The following is a 25030-nucleotide window of genomic DNA, read 5'->3' on the forward strand; positions in this document are numbered from 1 at the left end:
GCTGCCTCCAGGTAAGACAAGGGGTGGCGGTCTGTGTCTATTTGTAAATAACAGCTGGTGCACAAAATCTAATTTTCAGGATGTCTCAAGGTTTTTCTCACCTGAGGTTGAGTATCTTATGATAAGCTGTCGACCACACGATTTACCAAGAGAGTTTTCATGTATATTTTTTTGTAACCGTCTATTTACCACCACAAGCCGATGCTGGCACGAAGACCGCACTCAATGAGCTGTAAAACAAGAAAATGCTCATCCAGAGGTGGCGCTCCTAGTGACCGGGCATTTAATGCAGGGAAACTTAAATCCATTTTACCTCATTTCTACCAGCATATTAAATGTGCCAGAGGAAAAAAAACTCTACACCACCTTTATTCCACACACAGAGACGCGTACAAAGCTTACCCTCCATTCTGATTCCTGCTTTCCATCAAAAACTGAAGCAGGAAGTACCAGGGACTCGCTCAATAAGGAAGTGTTCAGATGACGCAGATGCTAAGCTACAGGACTGTTTTGCTAGCACAGACTGGAATGTTCCGGGATTCTTCCGATGGCATTGAGGAGTACACCATATTAGTCACTGGCTTCATCAATAAGTGCATCGATGACGTCGTCCCCACAGTGACTGTATGTATATACCTCAACCTGAAGCTATGGATTACAGGCAACATCCGCACTGAGCTAAAGGATAGAGGATGCCGCTTTCAAGGAGCGGGACTCTAACCCGGACGCTTATAAGAAATCATGCTATGCCCTCTGACGAACCATCAAACAGTCAAAGCGTCAATACAGGACTAATATTGAATCGTACTACACCAGCTCCGATGCTCGTTGGTTGTGGCAGGGCTTGTAAACTATTACGGGCTACAAAGGGAAGCACAGCCATGAGCTGCCCAGTGACACGAGCCTACCAGACGAGCTGATGATGCAATCTCTATTGCACTACACACTGTCCTTGCCCATCTGGACAAAAGGAACACCTATGTGAGATTGCTATTCATTTACTACAGCTCAGCATAGTCGTACTAAATTCGAGAGGACACTATATCCGTACTTTAGGACCCATAATGTAATTCTTAAGGAAATGGGCGTGGCTTCACATTGTTTTCAGATTTGAAGAAATGGCGGAAAATTTGCAGCCGGAGTACAACGAGATCGGATACAAATTAATTGATTTAACTAATTATGACAAATGTTAAGAAAATATTGAGCAATGTAATAACGTAAAGACTTTTCAAATAAGTTACCTTACACGTTATGTTGGCTATCAATTTGTTAGCTACTCTGTCCTTACGAACCACATAGCATATCATTACAGCAGTATGTTAGCTAGCTACCTAACGTGCTAGTTGGCTACTTATACATCAACCTTGCCAGTATATTAACTATATGCTATCATACGAACTACCCAACGTTTATTGACTTGATTATTCCCGCCATTCTTAGCTTAGCTAAATGGTTTAGTCTTTGTGCGTTCTCAATTGACATTCGGGGGCTTTTGTAAATTCGCTCTGGCTATCTACTCTGATTTCAGAGCACTCTCGTCTTGGTGTACCAGAGTGCAGAATAATGAATTTACGAGCGCTCAACACCCGTTGAATATGACCGGTGTCAGTAAACATCAGCAAAAAAGTGTAATTAAATTGTATTGCTAGCAGTACAGTTACAGTCGCCAATGCTCTGGATAACATGAAAACAGCCTAACCAGCTCTGCTAGGGCAAGTAAAATGGTCAGAGTGGTCTCATTTGTGTCTGGAAGTACCTAGCAAGCTAGCCAACGTTAGCTTGAGTGCTTTACTGCCGTTGAATATCCAGAAGGCTCAAATAAACCCTTCTCCTCTGCCTTAGCGTCCAGTGTGTGCTCCGAGAGCGAAACGCTCAATATTTACAAATGGACAATCTGACAACGCTCTGAATTTACGAGCGCACTCTGGCACTACAGATTGAATTTAAGAACACACCCAAAGTTGTAAAATGTGTAACTAGGAATTTTTTATGCTAACTACATAGCAAGAGGTTTCATTGCAACAGCATCAACTTCCGGTAGACAGGCGAAGAGCTAGTACGCTCAACTGAAACGATACCGTTTGTTTACAGTATACTAAAATTAACTAACAATATATAGTATACAGTATGTTAGAATGGGTATTCGAACACAGCTCTGGACTTCCTGACGGGCCGCCCCCAGGTGGTAAGGGTAGGTAACAACACATCCTCAACACGGGGGCCCCTCAGGGGTGCGTGCTCAGTCCCCTCCTGTACTCACTTTTCACCCATGACTGCACGGCCAAGCACGACTCCCACACCATCATTAAGTTTCCCGACGACACAACAGTGGTAGGCTTGATCACCGACAACGATCAGACAGCCTATAGGGCGGAGGTCAGAGACCTGGCAGTGTTGTGCCAGAATAACAACCTCTCCCTCAACGTGATCAAGACAAAGGAAATTATTGTGGACTACAGAAAAAGGAGGACTGAGCACGGCCCCATTCTCAACAACGGGGCTGTAGTGGAGCAGCACCAATTTCCTTGGTGTCCACATCACCAACAAACTGTCATGGTCCAAACACACCAAGACGGTCTTGAAGAGTGCACAACAACGCCTATTCCCCCTCAGGAGACTGAAAAGATTTTGCATGGGTCCTCAGATCCTCAAAAAGTTATACAGGTGCACCATCGAGAGCATCCTGACTGGTTGCATCACCGCCTGGTATGGCAATTGCTCGGCCTCCGGCCGCAAGGCACTACAGTTGGTAGTGTGTGCAGCCCAGTACATCACTGGGGCCAAGCTTCCTGCCGTCCAGGAACTCTATACCAGGCGGTGTCAGAAGAAGGCCCCAAAAAATTGCCAAAGACTCCAGTCACCCTAGTCATAGATTGTGCTCTCTGCTACCGCACGGCAAGTGGTACCAGAGTCTAGGTCCAAAAGGCTCCAGCTTCTACCCTCAAGCCGTAAGACTCCTAAACATCTAATTAAATGGCTACCCAGACTTTTTGCATTGTCCCCACCCCCGCTGCTGCTTCTCTCTGTTTATTATCCACTCATAGTCACTTTACGTCTACCTACATGTACATATTACCTCAATTAACTCGACTAACTGGTGCCCCCACACATTGACTCTGTACCGGTACCACACTTATTTTCTTAAAACTGCATTGTTGGTTAAGGGCTTGAAAGTAAGCGTTTCACTGTAAGGTCTACACCTGTTGTATTCGGCATATGTGAGATATACAATTTGATTTGATTTTTATACCTAGCTCTCTGGCAACTCAAGACAGAGAGTAAATAACCCACCCCGGGACTTCCCCATGACCCAACTCCCATGTCATGACTGTAGAGTAGCTCTATTCAACCGCACCCATTCCTCTGTGTCTCCTATGGGCTTTGAATACTAAGTCCCTGTCGAGATAGGATTCAATATTTTCCATATTTCTCACATATGAGCTACATTGGGGCATTGGGAAAACAGTAGTTTTTTTACCTGCTACAATGGACGCATGAGACACTTTATCCTATTGTTCTGGTGCGTCGAAATCTTGAAAACCAGAGCTTAATTTTACGCTTCTGCACAGGCTCATTGAAATGAATTTGAATGTCTCACATTCTGCTAAAGTTAGCATCCGATGTAGCAGGCCAGTTACACCTATCCAATCCTTTGCATTTACACCTTTGAGATTGACACTGGGGTTAAGGGGTTTAGGGGTTAAGCATTATCTCTGGGCAGGGTGATAGTCTCTAGTCTCTAACTCATTCCATGTAGGGCCGAGTGTCTGCTGGTTGTTATTTCCTTTCAATTTGTGTCCCATTAAGACCTAAGACAACCAGGTGAGTGGAGTTCTTAAAGTTCTTAACTAATCAGTGACCTTAATGGACAAATCAAGTACAAGGGAAGAGTGAAAAGCCGCAGACATTCGTCCATCCATGGAATGAGTTTGACACCTGTGCTCTAGTAAAGCCTTGTTCACAGGGCAGGACATAATGCTCAAATCAGTTTTGTTTTTTGAATCCGTTTTGGACTAATGACTGTCCGAACAGCAAGTTACAAGTGACCAAATTGTATTTGTGTGTGTGTTCAGATACAGTGGTTCCTCCTTTAAAAGTTGCGAGCTTACACCGCAGGACTTAGAGGTACCCAGTGTCACGGCTTCATTGCTCCAGACCACCACAAGGGGGAGTTAGAGCACTCATTTTTCATTATGCATTTGGGTCCAAAGGTTTATATATGACCAATCATATCGAGTGGTTCTAATGACGAATTTGACGCAAGCCACCTGTCCCTGGTGACTTTCTTCAGCAAAGATGTCTGACAAAAACATTACTGTGGAAGCAAATCTAAGTAGTTATAATGTCATAACGAGTCAAGCAAAAAAATTACAATTGAGAGGAATATCTTAGTTATTGTAGAGACAAACGATTGTCCCAATTTTTTGGTCATAAAGTTAATTTATGAAATTTGCTATTTAGCAAGGTTTTATTCAGTCATATCCAATACCAGGTGTATCAAACTCCATTATTTGAATGATGCTGTTTCTGCATGTATGTATTACATCAATTATTACTCATTGTAACTATGCAAATAACTATGCAATGATTTAAGTAAAGGCTGATTTGTAATTCATATATACTGAATAAAAAACAGTACATCCTGCCACCAGGCCCAAAAGCGTGCTGAATGACGAGTGGAAGAGAGCGAGGAACAATCCAGGTTATTTGCTCTGAGACCGGCATAATAATGTAATGAAACAAGCAAGGAGCAGGTTTCAAACCCTCAACATTCTAGCCTGATGTCCAGCACGCTATCAACTGTGCCCAAATCTATTAATTGGGGTTGGGGCCAATTGTGGCTAAAAACATTTTATCAATTGAAATCTTTAACGTGTGGAATGGGGAAAAAGTATTATTATTAGTTTTTCACAAGCGTAGCAGGATGGGCCATTAGCTGAACAATAGACTATTCAACTTTTACTAAAGAATTGTCTAATAGCCGAGCTAGGTGTGAACCCCCCCCCCCCCCCCAGCTAAGACCTCAGAAAAAAATGTAGACCTCCACAAGTCTGGTTCATTCTTGGGGGCAATTTCCAAACACTTGAAGGTACCACGTTCATCTGTACAAACAATAGTACGCAAGTATAAACACCATGGGACCACGCAGCCATCATAACGCTCAGGAAGGAGACGCGTTCTGTCTCCTAGAGATGAATGTACTTTGGTGCGAAAAGTGCAAATCAATCCCAGAACAACAGCAAAGAACTCTGTGAAGATGCTGGAGGAAACAGGTACAAAAGTATCTTTATCCACAGTAAAACAAGTCCTATATCGACATAACCTGAAAGGCCGCTCAGCAAGGAAGAAGCCACTGCTCCAAAACCCCCTTAAAAAAGCCAGACTACGGTTTGCAACTGCACATTGGGACAAAGATCGTACTTTTTGGAGAAATGTCCTTTTGTCTGATGAAACAAAAACAGGACTGTTTGGCCATAATGACCATCGTTATGTTTGGAGGAAAAAGGGGGATGCTTTCAAGCCGAAGAACACCATCCCAACCGTGAAGCACAGGGTGGCAGCATCATGGTGTGGGGGTGCTTTTCTGCAGGAGGGACTGGTGCATTCACAAAATAGATGGCATCATGAGGTAGGAAAATTATGTGGATATATTGAAGCAACATCTCCAGACTGTCAGGAAGTTAATTTTCAGGAAGTTAATGTTTGGTTGCAAATGGGTCTTCCAAATGGACAATGACCCCAAGTATACTTCCAAAGTTGTGGCAAAATGGCTTAAGGACAACAAAGTCAAGGTACTGGAGTGACCATTACAAAGCCCTGACCTCTATCCTATAGAAAATGTGTGAGCAGAACTGAAAAAGAGTGTGCGAGTAAGGAGGTCCACAAACCTGACTCAGTTACACCAGCTCTGTCAGGAGGAATGGGCCAAAATTTACCCAACTTATTGTGGGAAGCTTGTGGAAGGCTAACTGGAATGTTTGACCCACGTTAAACAATTTAAAGGCAATGCTACGAAATACTAATTGAGTGTATGTACATTACTGACCCACTGGGAATGTGATGAAAGAAATAAAAGCTGAAATAAATCCTTCTCTCTGCTATTATTCTGACATTTCACATTCTTTAAATAAGAGGTTATCCTAACTGACCTAAAACAGGGATTTTTTACTGGGATTAAATGTCAGAAATTGTGAAAAACTGAGTTTAAATGTATTTGGCTAAGGTGTATGTGAACTTCCGACTTCAACTGTATGTGCGTGTGTGAGAATGCATACAGGCGTGTGCTTGTGCACGTTTCTTCTCATCTGTCCATTTCTTTCCCAGTAAGGAAGGGGAAGGAGGGGTGCGATCAAAGGTAGGAGGGAAGTAATTGGTGATGCCTTGCCCCAGGCACTAAGAATTATTGATCCTGGGCCAGTAGATTCTGTGTTTATCTGATCGCTACCTATTGATCGCTGGTACTGATATAATTTAAGCAGACACATGTAAGCAGGCAGTAGACATTAGCCTTTTCAATTAGCCCTCTTCAATCCATTTGTCCTGTCTGATCCCAGCCAAATCACTCATTGTGATCACTTTGTGAGGCTGGCTTGAGGTAAAGCTGCCCATAACCACAGTTCTAGCATAAGTTTACTCCAATCCAACACTGAATCTATGTGCACTGTTTCTGACGATGCATACAGGAGTTCCTCCTTTTTAAAGTTGCAGCGTACTGCAACGTTTTTTAAGTGTGAACCACTGGTACCATTAATGCTAGTTAGTGCTAGTTTGACCACCAGAGGCCATCTTTGAGAACCATTTGATAACCTTCAATAATGCCTGTACTAGAGAATGCGGGCATACGGGAGACCGGGGTTCAATTCCTCGACGGGGAGGAAGGAGTAGGCTGTCCTTGTAAATAATAATTAGTTCTTAACTGACTACCCTAGGTAAATAAATGTTACACTAAGAGCATAACATTTCTACACCCTAATTTTCTAATTCTAGTCTAACCAATACCCAAACGGAGAATCAGTGAAAATTAAAATCTCATTGATTTATCAAGACCAGTCTCCATGCTTGTCTCAGAGCAGCCCAAAACGGTGCTAAAATAGTTGTAGGCTATTGCTTCAAATCCTATTGTTTCTAACTTCAATATGCTCTTTAAATAAATAAGACCTGCACCACTTTTAACAGCACATTACTCAACACTAGTGAGACTCATGTCGCCTACGGTAGGCCTACCGTATATCGAAAAATATGACGTGACTCTCTTCCAATCTCTTCCAATAATTACATTTAGAGGATTGGAGGATATTTCTGTAATTCAGTGATATTTATTCCCATTTAAATTCGTAATGGATCCATCACTAAATAAACATCGGCATTTTGAAGGAGTATTTTTATCATTATTTTATTAATGGAAGTATAAAGATGCCATTATTGGTTACATTGTTTTAGTTTGAACATTTAGTAGACTGGCACTAAGAACACAACATATTTTGGAGATTATTTGGTTCTCAAATAACGTAAAATGAGTGAGAAAAAGGCCATTCTTGAACATGGGGTGAGACATTGTTACTAATTTGTAAATAAAGCCAGTTTGTTATTTAGAATTATTTATTTTTGTTTTTAGAGGGAGAAAAAAACAAAAACCTACAGACTGGGTCTCCCAGTCGAGGCCGGCACGGGTATTGAACCAGCATCTGTAGCAACACAGCTTGTACTGCTATGGATTGTCTTAGACCACCACTCAGGCGCTCTACAGTGTGACTGGCCGGGAGTGACCTACAGTACTCAAGTAAGAGCAAAATAATCCTAACAAAATAAATAATAAAAACCTTTTAATAAGTAATACTGAAGTCTTGCACAATTATCAGTTTCTATGTAGGTTTATGTCGCAAATTCATTGTCATTTAGAGACACAGTAGGACTCAAAAGCATAATGATTGCTCTAACTCCCCCTTGCGCTGGTCTGGAGCAATGAAGTGGTGACGCAGGGTACCGTACTAAACCACAAATTACCTCTAAATCCTATGGCATAAACTAGCAACATTTAAAAGAGTAACCACTGTATCTGTATCGTTCCAAACTCACCCTAATAAAGTAGGTACTGAAGTTTGTCTTTCACAAACATATAGGCTAAGATATGTCCCTGTCCAGAAACAACTCCTAGGCATGTGTAGATATGAATTAAATAGATGGGTATATATGCAATATGGAAATAATTCATAAAAAAATGCTACAACCACATTGCTTACATTTTCCCATTATCCATATGAATTGCCCAAGGAAGTAAGGGCTATGGGTTGTTTCTGGACATGCCAATAATTACAGTACCAGTCAAAGGTTTTCTACGTTGTAGAATAATAGTGAAGACATCAAACTATGAAATAGCACATATGGAATCATGTAGTAACCAAAAAAGTGTTAAAATGAAAATATATTTTATATTTGCGATTCTTCAAAGTAACCACCCTATGCCTTGATGACAGTTTGCACACTCTTGGCATTCTCTCAACCAGGTTCACCTGGAATGCTTTTCCAACAGTCTTGAAGGAGTTCCCACATATACTGGGCACTTGTTTGCTACTTTTCCTTCACTCTGTTGTTTTGTTGTTTTTCAAAAAATCTGAGAAATGTATATTTTTGGTGTAGTAACCCTTTAACTCAGGTGTGCACCAATCAGACTGTTGTGTTTGGCTAGTGGTGTTTCAGTAGCGCACTTGTGATGGAGTTTTCAAAACAAGTAGCCACTGGATTGATGCAAATAATCATGATTCTTATGCCACTTCCAGCATTTCTCTCATGTTCTCTGGCTTTCAAATCAGCTTTCTTTCATTGACCAGTAGCCAAAGGCACAAAGGTCATATTAGCAACCCATGCTAGTTGTTGCATCTTTAGATCTCCCCACTTTCAAAATTTCTACGGGATATTTTCATCTCTCACATGAAACCGCTCGCATTTGTGTGGTGCGCTTTTGAGAACTGTGTTTTTCTGCTAATTGCATTTCAAAACATTTGCGAGTATGGCCTACTGTCGTGTGAGCATTGCTGCCAATATAATGGGAAGGCATAGTTTAGCAACATATTAAGCTAAGCCATCTGATCAGTTGCATCAGCCTCATTTGTATTTTTTGTAGGCTAGTGGTTGTATGAATTTGGGATCTGTCATCGCACAACTGTACCCATAGTCTGTTTGTAATATTTATTTCTTGCACAGAACAACAAACTGACAAATGGAATAGGTACACTTTTCTACGATGGGGATGGTAGATTGACATAAGCTAGGGATTCTGCTGTTCATGACTCATGTTGTTGGCTGAGGAAAAGAAAATATGGACAGTTCTTCTAACATCTTCAAAGTGCGCCTCGGAATTCGATTAGGGACTCATGTCGTTACATCCCCGATGTGTCTGTCTTCACTTGTACTTCGGACCTGCGAGGCCTGTGAGAAGGACCCGATCACGTGATGGGCATTGGTTAATAAGAATTTAGATATCTGAGAGAGCCATGTGAGTGAGAGATTCTTCGGAGCATGACGATTGGAAGGGAATTTTAATGATTATATTCAGCCCAACGGCCACAAGTGAAGACAGCCACTTACATAAATGTGTATGTATGTATATATACACTGCTCAAAAAATAAAGGGAACACTAAAATAACACATCCTAGATCTGAATGAATGAAATATTCTTATTAAATACTTTTTTCTTTACATAGTTGAATGTGCTGACAACAAAATCACACAAAAATTATCAATGGAAATCAAATTTATCAACCCATGGAGGTCTGGATTTGAAGTCACACTCAAAATTAAAGTGGAAAACCACACTACAGGCTGATCCAACTTTGATGTAATGTCCTTAAAACAAGTCAAAATGAGGCTCAGTAGTGCGTGTGGCCTCCACGTGCCTGTATGACCTCCCTACAACGCCTGGGCATGCTCCTGATGAGGTGGCGGATGGTCTCCTGAGGGATCTCCTCCCAGACCTGGACTAAAGCATCCGCCAACTCCTGGACAGTCTGTGGTGCAACGTGGCGTTGGTGGATGGAGCGAGACATGATGTCCCAGATGTGCTCAATTGGATTCAGGTCTGGGGAACGGGCGGGCCAGTCCATAGCATCAATGCCTTCCTCTTGCAGGAACTGCTGACACACTCCAGCCACATGAGGTCTAGCATTGTCTTGCATTAGGAGGAACCCAGGGCCAACCGCACCAGCATATGGTCTCACAAGGGGTCTGAGGATCTCATCTCGGTACCTAATGGCAGGCAGGCAACCTCTGGCGAGCACATGGAGGGTTGTGCGGCCCCCCAAAGAAATGCCACCCCACAGCATGACTGACCCACCGCCAAACCGGTCATGCTGGAGGATGTTGCAGGCAGCAGAACGTTCTCCACGGCGTCTCCAGACTCTGTCACGTCTGTCACGTGCTCAGTGTGAACCTGCTTTCATCTGTGAAGAGCACAGGGCGCCAGTGGCAAATTTGCCAATCTTGGTGTTCTCTGGCAAATGCAAAACGTCCTGCACGGTGTTGGGCTGTAAGCACAACCCCCACCGGTGGACGTGGGGCCCTCATACCACCCTCGTGGAGTCTGTTTCTGACCGTTTGAGCAGACACATGCACATTTTTGGCCTGCTGGAGGTCATTTTGCAGGGCTCTGGCAGTGCTCCTCCTGCTCCTCCTTGCACAAAAGTGGAGGTAGCGGTCCTGCTGCTGGGTTGTTTACCTCCTACGGCCTCCTCCACGTCTCCTGATGTACTGGCCTTTCTCCTGGTAGCGCCTCCATGCTCTGGACACTACGCTGACAGACACAGCAAACCTTCTTGCCACAGCTCGCATTGATGTGCCATCCTGGATGAGCTGCACTACCTGAGCCACTTGTGTGGGTTGTAGACTCCGTCTCATGCTACCACTAGAGTGAAAGCACCGCCAGCATTCAAAAGTGACCAAAACATCAGCCAGGAAGCATAGGAACTGAGAAGTGGTCTGTGGTCACCACCTGCAGAACCACTCCTTTATTGGGGGTGTCTTGCTAATTGCCTATAATTTCCACCTGTTGTCTATTCCATTTGCACAACAGCATGTGAAATTTATTGTCAATCAGTGTTGCTTCCTAAGTGGACAGTTTGATTTCACAGAAGTGTGATTGACTTGGAGTTACATTGTGTTGTTTAAGTGTTTCCTTTATTTTTCTGAGCAGTGTATATTAAATTACAAATACACAGTCATGGGAAGCAAACATAAAACATCACAAATCACCCAGAAAAACAGTTACATTCCTCCTCAAATAAGTCCCCAATCAATACTTTAAATTCCCTGAACATAACATCAAATTTTGTTCCAGAAATACGGTGTATTAATGCTAAGAGCAAATGTACCTAGCTCGGTGGAGACCGTAGGAACCTGAAGAGTTAACCAATCCTGTGAACAGGTTAGGCAACTAAGGTGTCTATACTTCAACAGCAACGTTAGATAAGATGCAAGTTTACGGAAGTCGGGTCAAAAAGGGAGGAATGTAGAGATCTACCTTTCTTTAGCAAAGTTCAGCCAACCTTTTGATACTATAACGACACAAGGCGAGACCCGGAAGCATACACAGGAGGCAGATGGTTTGAGCTCTGATATTTATTATAGTCCAAGGGGTAGGCAAAAGGCAGGCCGGGGACAGGCAGGAGTTCATATCCAGGCCAGAGTCCAAGACGGTACAGGGCGGCAGGCAGGCTCGAGGTCAGGGGCAGGCAGAGTGGTCAGGCAGGCAGGCTCAGAGTCAGGACAGGCAAGGGTCTGAACCAGGAGAGCGAGAAAAAGAGCGACTGGGGAAAAACAGGAGCTAAGAGAAAAATGCTGGTTGACATGGCAAACAAGACGAACTGGCACAGACAGACAGAAAAAACAGGTATAAATACACAGGGGATAATGGGCAAGGTGGGCGACACCTGGAGGGGGTAGAGACGAGCACAAGGACAGGTGAAACAGATCAGGGTGTGACAGATACAGGATACAGTATCAAAACTGTCACCTGTAATAAAACGAAGGGTATGTCATAACTGGCCTGCGAGTATCAGGTACCGTGGATCAACTCTACAGAGCTCTCTCCTGAATATGGGGTTGATGTTTTTTTTTTGACACCTCACACCCTTCGTGAATTTTAAGGCAGCAGACGAATCTTTTTTCCTTTAGTGTTGGGGATTGGAATGCCTGTGTGGGCCTTATGGAGTCTGCCTCAGAGTTGTAACATGCAATAAATGGACTTTGGGACATTATATTTCACGGTACAGGACGGTAGCGTCCCATCTGGCCAACATCCGCTGAAATTGCAGAACGCTAAATTCAAAAATACCAAATTCAAATATTTAACATTCTGGAAAATTATATGTGTTATGCATCAAAATAAAGCTTAATTTCTGGTTAATCCAGCCGCTGTGTCAGATTTCAAAAAGTCTTTACGGCGAAAGTGAGCCATGCAATTATCTGAGGACAGCGCTCCGCTTACAAACACAATCATATTTCAACCAGGCAGGTGCCCCATAGAAGTCAGAAATAGCGATTTAATTCATGCCTTTGCATATCTTCTTCTGTTGGCACTCCAAAATGTCCCAGAAACATCACGGATGGTCCTTTTGTTCGATAATGTCCTTCTTTATGTCCCAAAAATGTCTGTTTATTTGGCAAGTTTGATTCAGAAATACACCGGTTTCAACTCACCCAACATGCCTACAAAGTATCTAATAAGTTACCTGTAAACTTGCTCCAAACATTTCAAACAACGTTCCTAATCCAACCTCAGGTACCCTAAAACGTAAATAATTGATAAAATATAAGACGGAATAAACTGTTTCCAATACCGGATAAAAACAAAGTGAAGTGCACTCCAGTTCATGCGCATCAAAACAGAGTCCACCTGGAGTGAAACTTACAATGAATAGCACTACTTCTTCATTTCTCAAAAGAAAAACATCGAACAATTTCTAAAGACTGTTGACGTCTAGTGGAAGCCATAGGAACTGCACCCAGGTTCCTAATAATAAGGGTATCCCATAGAAAACAAATGGAATATCATATGACCTCAAATTTATTTTTCCCTGGATGGTTTGTCCTCTGGGTTTCGCATTCCATATCAGTTCTGTTATACTCACAGACATTATTTAAACAGTTTTAGAACCTTTAGAGTGTTTTCTATCCAAATATACCAAAGTATATGCATATCCTAGCTTCTGGGCCTGAGTAACAGGCAGTTTACTTTGGCCACGCTTTTCATTCGGAGGTGAAAATACTGCCCCCTACCCAAGAGAGGTTAACCTCCCCTTCATTTACACATTGAATTGGATTAACAGGTGTCATCAATAAGGGATCATAGCTTTCATCTAGATTCACCTGGTTAGTCTATGTCATTGAAAGAGCAGGTGTTCTTAATGTTTTATACACTCAGTTTAGGTGTACACACACGTACCCAAACTCCTCATGGGTCTCCATTCTAGTAGCACTTCAATCACACTGTGCTACTTCAAAGCGTATTGAGCATGTCGGCTCGATAGCATTGTTGGCTTATTCACCGTAATGGGGCCGAGGAGGCCAAGAAAGAGCCTATCTGATGGGCCCCACAGCTGCCTCTGTTGCCAAGACAAACTATATTTGCTGCACCACTGCTCTCTGCGGATGGTATGAAATGATGTGCTGGGTCGGAGCCATGCCAAGAATCAGATAAGCCACCTCTGTCGGTATAGGTTATGAAAGGAAAACACAAAACGAGAGATAGAGGGGGGTTTGTGTGTGCGTGTGTGTATGAGAGAGAGAGAGAGAGTGAGAAAGAGAGCGCAATAGAGAGAGAAACGGTTATCAAAAAGGAGAGTAAGAGAGTTGAAGAGAGAGAGCTTGTATGTGTGTGAGACAGAGAAAGCGAGAGGGGGAGTTTACATTTTGTATTTTTTATTTAGTGTTTAAAACATACAATATACTTGCAGTGAAGCCACTCAACAACTACATCACATTAGTCATCTAACAGACTCCAATCCAGAGCGACACACAGAAGCAACCAGGGTCAATGCTCTGCTCAAGTGCACGTTGACAGATCTCCCACAAGGTCAAAAAACAGGGATCTGAACCAGCAATCCATCAGCCACCGGCCCAAACTCCCAACCGCCAGCCCTCCAAGACCCCCCCCCCCCCCCACAGTTGCCCAAGAGCTGCCCCTCAACCATTCAAGACTCCCCAACAGCCCCCCCCCCCCAAGATTAAAAAATAAATAATAATAATTACAAAAGATTATTCCATTCCCAACTCCCAAGAACTCCCCCCCCAGCGCACAAACAACAAAATGAACAAAAAAGAAAAAAGACAAAGCAAAACAGAAAACAACAATGGAAAAAAAAACAAAGACAACAAAAATCATAACAGGAAGGCCAACTGAATATGTTTGAGTGCGTGTATGGCACTATTTACCTGTGTGTGTAAACCTCAGGCAAACCGGCATTAGCCTCAGGCAAACCGGCATTAGCCTCAGGCAAACCGCCATTAGCCTCAGGCAAACCGGCATTAGCCTCAGGCAAACCGGCATTAGCCTCAGGCAAACCGGCATTAGCCTCAGGCAAACCGGCATTAGCCTCAGGCAAACCGCCATTAGCCTCAGGCAAACCGGCATTAGCCTCAGGCAAACCGGCATTAGCCTCAGGCAAACCGGCATTAGCCTCAGGCAAACCGGCATTAGCCTCAGGCAAACCGGCATTAGCCTCAGGCAAACCGGCATTAGCTATAAAAACACTGCCCCTCAGTGTCATTCAAACTTACTTTTTGTTATGTTTTATTTTGACTTAATTTTTTTAACTTTTAACTTTGACCATCATTATATCCCCCACCCAGCAACTGAACTCCCACGTGTCTCCAATTCCACATCCCAACCCTCAGCTTCCCTCAGCCCATCCTACCTATCTCTGCTAGCCACCCCTTTCGGATTTCTACACACCATATATCTTTCAACTATGCTGTGATGTTTAACATGCAATTTCAATCTATCTAAACGAATAGAATCCACAGATTGCAAGTTGAAGATAAATACTTTTACTAAGAGTACTAGTATATTAGTAATTGACTGAGCCGGTCTCTCCAGATCTCCCAACAGTACTATTTCTAGGGTCAATTTTACATTGTACGTTTTCAGCATTCCTGAACCTGAGGCCAGAAACAGGCTACCTGATGGCAATACCAAAATAAATGGTCTATTGATTCTCTATCCTCACAGCAAAATCTGCAGAGCTTCGATGATTGAATGCCTCAAATATTCAATATTTTGTTGGTGGCAAGAATTCTATATAATAATTTTAGCTGAAAGCACGAACTCTTGAATCTTGCTTCGTTTTATATACAGTAGGTTTAGGTCGGCATTTGTACCATGTAATCGGTACATCAGAATCTCTTCCCAAATATTTAGCAATTTGTATGGCACAGTTGTCAACATCCTGGTCCTCAAATGAAACTGGTATACTTTCCTATTTATGCTATTTTTATTCCTCTGCCAGTTTTGATTCTTTATATTGGGCAGACAGACCAGTTCCCTTCCTCCTCCCGCTGCCAGCTGCCTCCTCCATTTTTGGGGTAATGCTGTAATCAATTGGTTGTACTCTTGGATTGAGCAGACCTTCCCATACAATTCTGATCTACCATTCCAATATACAATATAATTTAAGAACAAAATACCCTTTTCAATCATCTTTCCCATAAATACAGGTATTTTATCAACCAGCACATTTGAGTTCAGCCATAATATTTGTTGTAATATTTGTTCTATCTTTTCAGGGGGAGGAAATTGCAATTGTAGCCAGCTCTGCAATGCTTGTTTGAAAAAGTGAGAATTTGAAAAAAGTATAATTTTCAATTATTCAAAAACGAGGAAAAAATGACATTTTCAAACAATGGATGAGCTTTTCTTCGTAATCTACTTGAGAACCATTTAGGGTTCAAGTAAAACTTTTGAATAATTTAAGCTTTTTGAGAGAGGTTTAGTGGTTTTATATTTAATAATCTCAACCCACCCAATTCATATTCATTATATAGACAGGCACGCTTTATTTTGTCTGGTTTAGCATCCTAGATAAAGCCAAAAAAATTTTGCTCATATGATTTGAAAAACAAATCATAAGGAGTAGGCAGCGCCATAAATAAGTGAGTAAACTGAGATACGACTAAGGAGTTAATCAGGGCAATTTTTCCATAAATAGACAGGTATTTACCTCTCCATGGTTGCAGGATCTATTGAAATTCATTGTGGGGAGCTCATTTATATCTTTTGTGGTATGAATACGAAGTATGCCTACTTCACTGAGAGAGCTTGTTTGAGGAAGAGAGGGAGCAAGTCGGAGGCAAAGAAACTGTCCCTGTAGGTATGCTGAGAGTTCTGAGGTGAGCCAGCAACCATAGATGACCTATAAACCTCTGCTAGAGTGAGTTCATGTTACAGATGTGCCATGTGTGTAAGTGTCCATTACATTTGCCAATACACAAAGTCAATTATGTTCTCTCCATACATAAAATAGGTATAGGTAAATAGTATGGCAGTTACAGCCACATTTTCTTTTAGGCACTTACAGTATATTGGTCCCATTAGGGGTACTTGATGTAGCTCTGTTCCAGCAAAGGAGAGCCCATTAACTTTGTTCCTTGGAGCCACTTAAAACCTCACACATTCATCTCCATAAAATGGTCCCCTCTTCCTTAGGAAAGAGAAAGAGAGACTCTTGTACACACCTTTCCTCTTTATCTACATTATTTCTCTCTCTCTCACACACTCATACACACCATAAACCAAGTGGCCTGTGTGTTTGCACATGTGTGCGCATAATGGTGATGGGAATGGCAGGTGTGTGGGAACACTGGTTGGAATGTGAGTTGGAATCCTGTGGCTCTGCCAGGAATAGCCTTGGGAAAGGCAAAGTCAGTGTGTGGGTTACACTCACACACACACTGGGAGAGATGGTGAAGTTGAAGCACATTTAGCTTCTTGGACCATGGCGAGAGATGAGCAAAGGTGGATTTGTGTGCATGTGTGTGTGCGCACTTGGAATGCAGTGGGATGAAAGGAGCTGAGCTGAGTAGGCATCAAAGCATTAGACCTCATCTCCCAACTCATCCACCTGATACCACAACCAAGACATGCACTGTGTGTGTGTGTGTGTGTGTGTGTGTGTGTGTGTGTGTGTGTGTGTGTGTGTGTGTGTGTGTGTGTGTGTGTGTGTGTGTGTGTGTGTGTGTGTGTGTGTTAGATTTCTCAGCTGCTCGTGTGTGTGTGCAGTAATGTAGTGGTAAAAAATAGGTGGGTAATCGTTGATTGTCGTCCGCGGAGAGTAAAGTAACTCTCTATATACTTTCAAGCCTTATTTCTGCAAACGGTGGGTAAACGTTCATGGAAAATTTGAAAATTGCATAAGCACAGTTTGCGTGCATTTACCCTCCACTACAACTGTGTTTGTGCGTGATTGATCATGTACGTGTATGTTTGTGTGAGCACAAATGTTTTTTTTTACCTTAAGGCGGCATTTCTTTGTTTAACTTGTGCTTGTGGGTGTCCTGCCTGCATACGTGTGTATTCACACTGCACTCTCTGTCGCCCAGATCAGTTGAATTATTCAAAGAATGTTACATTGAACACTTTGAAAAGAGAATTCAGTGTTCGGTGCTAGCTCAAAGACTGTGCTAGACTGCTAATGCACAGAATCTCATGGTAGAAGTTGCCCCTAAACACAGATCTTGGATCAGATTACCCTATACCCAATCCACTAATGGAGGCTAAAAAAGTTCTGTCCCAATATCAAGTTCTACAAACTCTTGCTAAGACACTAACACACAGCTCTTTACTTCTACAGTAACTCTTCACTGAACTGTGACTGAACTGTATTTCGTTCTCTGCGTCACTGATTAAACTCACTGTAATTGGCACTACCACCACTGCACAGATGTGACCACTATTCATCCTATCATTCTGTAGAGACAAGGGATGGTTCTGGGTAGAGGAGGAAAGAGGGTAAATGGATTATTGACTAAATACCATAAAGTGTGTTGCTACCTTCTCATTTTTCCCATGTGATTGATCTGTTGCCTAAGATGTTAGTGGGCTGCATCCCAAATGACACCCTATTCCCTATGTAGTGCACAAATTTTGACCAGGGCCCATAGGGCTTAGATCAAAAGTAGTGCATTATTTAGGGAGCCATTTGAGACGCACCCTATGTGTATGATGACGTTGTGCTTCATTCCATCACATGAAAGCTGGTGGCAATGTTGGGGAATACATTTATGTAGGAAATTATTTTATATTTATTGTATTTTTATTTAACTAGGCAAGTCAATTTCTTATTTACAATGAAGGCCTACCCCGACCATACCCTAACCCGGACGACGCTGGGCCAATTGTGCACCGCCCTATGGGACTCCCAATCACGGCCAGTTGTGATACAGCCTAGAATCGAACCAGGGTCTGTAGTGACACTTCTAGCACTGAGATGCAGTGCTTTAGACCACTTCGCCACTCGGGAGCCCAATATGAGATAAATATGAGTGGGGTCTGTTCTCCTTCTGATGCTGCCTACCTCTCTCTCGCTCTCTTTCTCTGCCTGTCTTTAATCACTGTGTGACGTGCCGCTTCATGACAACCTAGCATCATCCCTCTGTCTCCAATATGTCTCTTTCACTATCTCTCTCACTCTCTCACTGCATGTATCTTTCTTTCCATGTCTCTGTTGTATGTTTTCTGTTTCTCTCAGTTTTTTTCTCTCACTCTCTCTTTCTTTTCCCCTCTTTTGCTCTCTTTCTCTCGCTCTCTTTCTTTCTCTCTCTCTCTGTGTTAATAATACAGGACCCATACAAGGATATATGGGTCAGTGCGGCTTTCCTCCCCGTTAGTGTCTCTGTGTCACACACACACACACACACACACACACGCACGCGCGCACGCACGCACGCACACAAACACGCACACACACACACACACACACATTATTCATTCATAAATCACTCAGTCAGTTCAGACTTCATAGCTGGCTGCCACATGGGATGCTTTACTCAGTGACATCATACATTTTTCATGGAGTCCCATGTTGGAAGGTCAATATTTCATACTTCCTATCACATATTAGTGGCCTGAAGGCCCACAAGAAAGAGAACTCGTCCGCTTCTTCTTCCTCTTCCTCCCCCTCTCCCTGTAGTAATTGAATTATATGTTGATGACAAAGAGCCAGTCATTCTGCGATGGGTACAGCGGACTCAGAGTGGATATGGAATGCGCTGAGTTTTGGACTCAGGAAATGGACACACAGAGTAGGATATGGAGGATAATAAATAACCAACCTCCCCTCCATCCAGTGTATTTCCCTGCCATGACCTTGTCTTTGCTTCTTTCCTGTACTTTCCTTCCTTTCTCATTCTGTCTCTTTGTCTTTTAATTGTGTTGCTATATACACTGACTATACCGAACATTAGGAACACATTCCTAATATTGAGTTGCACCCCCCTATTTTGCCCTCAGAACACCCTAACACCATCGGGGCATGGACGCTACAAGGTGTCGTAAGCATTCCACAGGGATGCTGGCCTATGTTCATGCCAATGCTTCCCACCGTTGTGTAAAGCTGCCTCGATGTCCTTTTGTGTGGAGGACCATTCCTGATACACACGGGAAACTGTTGAGCATGAAAAATCCAGCAGCGTTGCAGTTCTTGACAATCCGGTGCGCCTGGCACATACTACCACACCCCATTCCAAGGCACTTACAAAGTCGGAAGTTTACAGACACTTAGGTTGGAGTCATTAAAATTCGTTTTTCAACCACTCCACAAATTTCTTGTTAACAAACTATAGTTTTGGCAAGTCGGTTAGGACATCTACTTTGTGCAAGTCATTTTTCCAACAATTGTTTACAGAGAGATTATTTAACTTATAAAACTCACTGTATCACAATTCCAGTGGGTCAGAAGTCTACATACACTAAGTTGACTGTGCCTTTAAACAGTTTGGAAAAATACCAAAAATGATGTCATGTCTTTAGAAGCTTCTGATAGGCTAATTGACATAATTTGAGTCAATTGGAGGTGGACCTGTGGATGTATTTCAAGGCCTACCTTATAACTCCGTGCCTCTATGTTTGACATTATGGGAAAATCAAAATAAATCAGCCAAGACTTCAGAAAAAAATGGTAGACCTCCACAAGTCTGGTTCATCCTTAGGTGCAATTTCCAAACGCCTGAAGGTACCACGTTCATCTGTACAAACAATAGTACGCAAGTATAAACACCAGGGGACCACGCAACCGTCATAACGCTCCGGAAGGAAATGTGTTCTGTCTCCTAGAATTAAGGTACTTTGGTGTGAAAAGTTCAAATCAATCCCAGAACAACAGCAAAGGACCTTGTGGAGATGCTGGAGGAAACAGGTACAAAAGTATCTGTATCCAAAGTAAAACAAGTCCTATATCGACATAACCTGAAAGGCCGCTCAACAAGGAAGAAGCCACTGCTCCAAAACCTCCATAAAAAAAGCCAGACTGGTTTGAAACTGCACATGGGGACAAAGATCATACTTTTTGGAGAAATGTCCTCTGGTCTGATGAAACAAATATTGAATTGGTTGTACTCTTGGATTGATAGAACATAACTGGCCATAATGACCATCGTTATGTTTGGAGGAAAAAGTTGGGAGGCTTGCAAGCCTTAGAACACCTTCCCAACCTTGAAGCACAGGGGTGGCAGCATCATGTTGTGAGGGGTGCTTTGCTGCAGGAGGGATTGGTACACTTCACAAAATAGATGGCATTATGAGAAAGGAAAATGATGTGGATATATTGAAGCAACATCTCAAGTCATCAGTCAGGAAGTTAAAACTTGGTTGCAAATGGGTCTTCCAAATGGACAATGACCCCAAGCATACTTCCAAAGTTGTGGCAAAATGGCTTAAGGACAACAAAGTCAAGGTATTGGAGTGGCCATCCCAAAGCCATGTCCTCAATCCTATAGAAAATGTGTGGGCTGTACTGAAAAAGCATGTGCGAGCAAGGAGGCCTACAAACCTGACTCAGTTACACAAAGCTCTGTCAGGAGGTATGGGCCAAAATTCGTCCAACTTATTGTGGGAAGCTTGTGGAAGGCTACCCAAAACATTAAACAATTTAAAGACACTGCTACCAAATGCTAATTGAGTCTATGTCAATTACTGACCCACTGGGAATATGATGAAATAAATAAAAGCTGAAATAAATAATTCTCTCTACTATTATTCTGACATTTCACATTCTTCAAATAAAGTGGTGAACCTAGCTGACCTAAAACAGGGAATATTTACTGGGATTAACTGTCAGCAATTATTGTGGAAAAACTGAGTTTAAATGTATTTGGCTAAGGTGTATGTAATCTTCCCGACTTCAACTGTATATTCACATGCGCGCCCGCACACATAGCCTGGTTTCAGCGGAATATAATCTGCAGGCAGCAAGAGTGTGTAGCTCTCATCTGGTTTTGGCATGGAGCAGCTCACAGAAGAATGACATTGGTATCCAGTAGTGTATGTCGTGTCTTTACTGTCATTAAATTGAAGACTTATGTCAAAGATTCTCTGTAATCAGTTATTACGCGATCAACTAAATAATAACGTAACTAATTAACTAAGAATTCGGGGGCACCAGGGAAAGTAGTCAGATTACAAAGTTATAATTTCCCAATATAACCTTTCAGATATTTTCATATCTGATCAATAGTCTTCTGATTAATGATTTGTTTATTTTACCTCACGTTAGTCTCATTCCAAACGTCATAAATTGTTGGTTATCTGCACGAACCCAGTCTTCACTATGAGTCATCCATACATCAATTGTCTTAAATCTTTATTTATTACTAACTAAGTAATTCACAGAAATGCATAAACAAACAAACAAACAAACTTAAAATGGTTACATGAAATGATGGGAGAAATATGCCCTAGTGGGCATGGCGGCTTGTTAGACAAAGGGAAAATTGGGGGTTGACTAAGGAGTCACTAGAGTTCATAATTATAACAATTGACATGCTAATCCTTTACACAGGAACGCTCAATCATCCGGGAACAATTGCAATCAATATATATATATTTACGCTCAGTGTGTCGTCTTGATCGCTGGTGAAAAGTTCATTTTTGTTGGAGAGTTTCGTCCTCTCTCTCTCTCTCTCTCTCTCTCTCTCTCTCTCTCTCTCTCTCTCTCTCTCTCGTGGTTATCGTGATAGTTCAGAGGGCCATTCGTTATAGAATGGATGTTTCGGCGGTTGTCCTTATCTTCGCGTTGTCTTCGCGTTCAATGATACCAAATTCCTAGCTGCAGACTAGTAATCAATATCAAAGACTTGTTCTTATTCTGTCGGTATAGTCTAAGAGTTTAACCACGTGGTATGGTTAAAGATTCAGCAATTGTCCACAACCTTTGTCCCCTCCTCATGGAGAAAAACATGGTCTCCTGATAATTTCTCAGAGTTGGGTTTTTATTCGGATTGCAGAGAGGGGCTGTCCCAGGATGTCTGACCCAACTGACCCAACCAATAAAGTGGTGATCCTAACTGATCTAAGACAGGGAATTTTTACTAGGATTAAATGTCACGAATTGTGAAAAACTGAGTTTAAATGTATTTGGCTAAGGTGTATGTAAACCTCCGACTTCAACTGTAAGTCTTTTGTCTTACCCATTCACCCTCAGACTGGCACACATACACAATACATGTCTCATTTGTCTCAATGCTTAAAAATCCTTCTTTAACCTGTCTCCTCCCTTCATCTACACTGATTGAAGTGGATTTAACAAGTGACATCAATAAGGGATCCTAGTCTATGTCATGGAAAGAGCTGGTGTTCTTAATGTTTTTTATACTAGTGTATTGGCTGTGTCCATGGGGCCTTGTTCTCGCTATCATGCATTTGTGTTTATGTATGCCCATACTTTGCTTCAGCTGTGATAATGACTGATCTTTTCCTCTGTAGTGCTGCCCACCTGCTCTCCGCTGGACTTCCACTGTGACAACGGGAAGTGTATCCGCCGCTCCTGGGTGTGTGACGGGGACAACGACTGTGAGGATGACTCCGACGAGCAAGACTGTCGTAAGTCTCACACACACACACACACAGAAACACGCACGCACAATTTCTGTGAATAGCAAAGTAATATCTCGTCTAAAAAAACACGACAAATCAACAGATTTATCAAGTGCCATGTTCCTGGAGAGCCACAGTATTTGGTTGCGGGGTTTTATTCTATCCCATCTGATTCTACTAATAACAGTTTCAAAAAGGTTCAACCAACGTGTTTATTTATGTACACCATAGCAGAGGTCAAAGGACATGACTTCTGCAGTGTGTGTGCGTGCGTGCGTGCACTGGGCGAAAAGGGTCAATAACAGGGGATATCTTTATCTGTATATTTCCGGATATCAGCCATTTTATTAGATATAAGGAGTAGACAAGCTCCAGATACACGTCCTTAATATCATAAATGGCGCTAGGATATTATTCGTCATGGGACAGTTTCTACATGCATCCAATCCGGACCTCAGAAATCACCCTGCTACCATGTGAGTGCAGGGAGATATCTGGGGTGAGATATTTTTTAAGACACGCACCTGATGCACGTTGTGGTAAACCGTGGGGTGTTGGGTTGAGCGTGCAGAGGTTAACACAGAGACAGGGAGGTTTTAGTCCGCAAACACAACTTTACTAGGCCGTAAAATAAACATAGCAAAGAAAATCACATACAGTTGATGTCGGAAGTTTACATACACTTTTTTCATTTTCACAATTCCTGACATTTAATCTTAGTAAAAAATTCCCTGTCTTAGGTCAGTTAGGATCACCACTTTATTTTAAGAATGTAAAATGTCAGAATAATAGTAGAGAGAATGATATATTTCAGCTTTTATTTCTTTCATCACATGCCCAGGGAGTCAGAAGTTTACATACCCTCAATTAGTATTTTATAGCATTGCCTTTAAATTGTTTAACTTCTCTAGGATAGGGGGCAGCATTTTCACATTTGGATGAAAAGCATACCCAAATTCAACTGCAAGCTACTCATCCGCAGAAGATAAGATATGCATATAATTAGTAGATTTGGATAGAAAACACCCGGAAGTTTCTAAAACGGTTTGAATCATGTCTGTGAGTATAACAGAACTTATTTAGCAGGCGAAACCCCGAGGACAAACAATTCAGATGTAATTTTTTTTGAGGTCACTCTCTTTTCAATGAGTTTTCATTAGGAATCCAGATTTCTAATTGACCTTCTTGCAGTTCCTACCGCTTCCACTGGATGTCAACAGTCTTTAGAAATTGTTTGAGGTTTTTTCCTTTGTGTAATGAAGAAGTACGGCCATCTTGAACGAGGGTCACTTGAAGTGTAATGTTTGTTAGAGGCGCGTGACCAGAAAGCTAGCTACAGTTTGTTTTAATCCTGTATTGAACACAGATCATCCCGTCTTCAATTTTATCGATTATTTACGTAAAAACATACCTAAAGTTGTATTACAAAAGTAGTTTGAAATGTGTTTGCAAAGTTTACAGGTAACTTTTGAGATATTTTGTAGTCACGTTGCACAAGTTGGAACCGGTGTTTTTCTGGATCAAACGCACCAAATAAATGGACATTTTGGATATATATATCGACGGGAATAATCGAACAAAAGGGCCATTTGCGATGTTTATGGGACATATTGGAATGCCAACAACAGAAGCTCGTCAAAGGTAAGGCATGAATTATATTTTTATTTCTGCGTTTTGTGTCGCTCCTGCAGGGTTGAAATATGCTTCTCTGTCTTGGTTTACTCTGTTGCTATCCTCAGATAATAGCATCGTTTGCTTTCGCCGAAAAGCCTTTTTAAATTCTGACACGTTGGCTGGATTCACAACAAGTGTAGCTTGAATTTGGTATCTTTCATGTGTGATTTCATGAAAGTTTAATTTTTATAGTAATTTATTTGAATTTGTCCCTCTGCATTTTTACTGGCTTTTGGCCAAGTGGGACGTTAACTTCTATGGGATATGTGGGACGCTAA

The 25030-nt window shown here is 42.1% G+C and overlaps 1 protein-coding gene across 1 annotated transcript in view; it reads left to right on the top strand.

The window, feature by feature from the left end:
- LOC129834292 (low-density lipoprotein receptor-related protein 4-like) overlaps nt 1–25030 on the top strand; it is a 189672-nt gene that overhangs the window by 109689 nt on the left and 54953 nt on the right. Inside the window, exon 3 of the mRNA XM_055899151.1 lies at nt 22968–23084. Within this exon, the coding sequence (XP_055755126.1) occupies nt 22968–23084 (117 nt within the window). The remainder of the gene's footprint in view (nt 1–22967; nt 23085–25030) is intronic.

Source organism: Salvelinus fontinalis, chromosome 35 (genome assembly GCF_029448725.1).
Source record: "Salvelinus fontinalis isolate EN_2023a chromosome 35, ASM2944872v1, whole genome shotgun sequence".
NCBI classification, from domain to species: Eukaryota; Metazoa; Chordata; class Actinopteri; order Salmoniformes; family Salmonidae; genus Salvelinus; species Salvelinus fontinalis.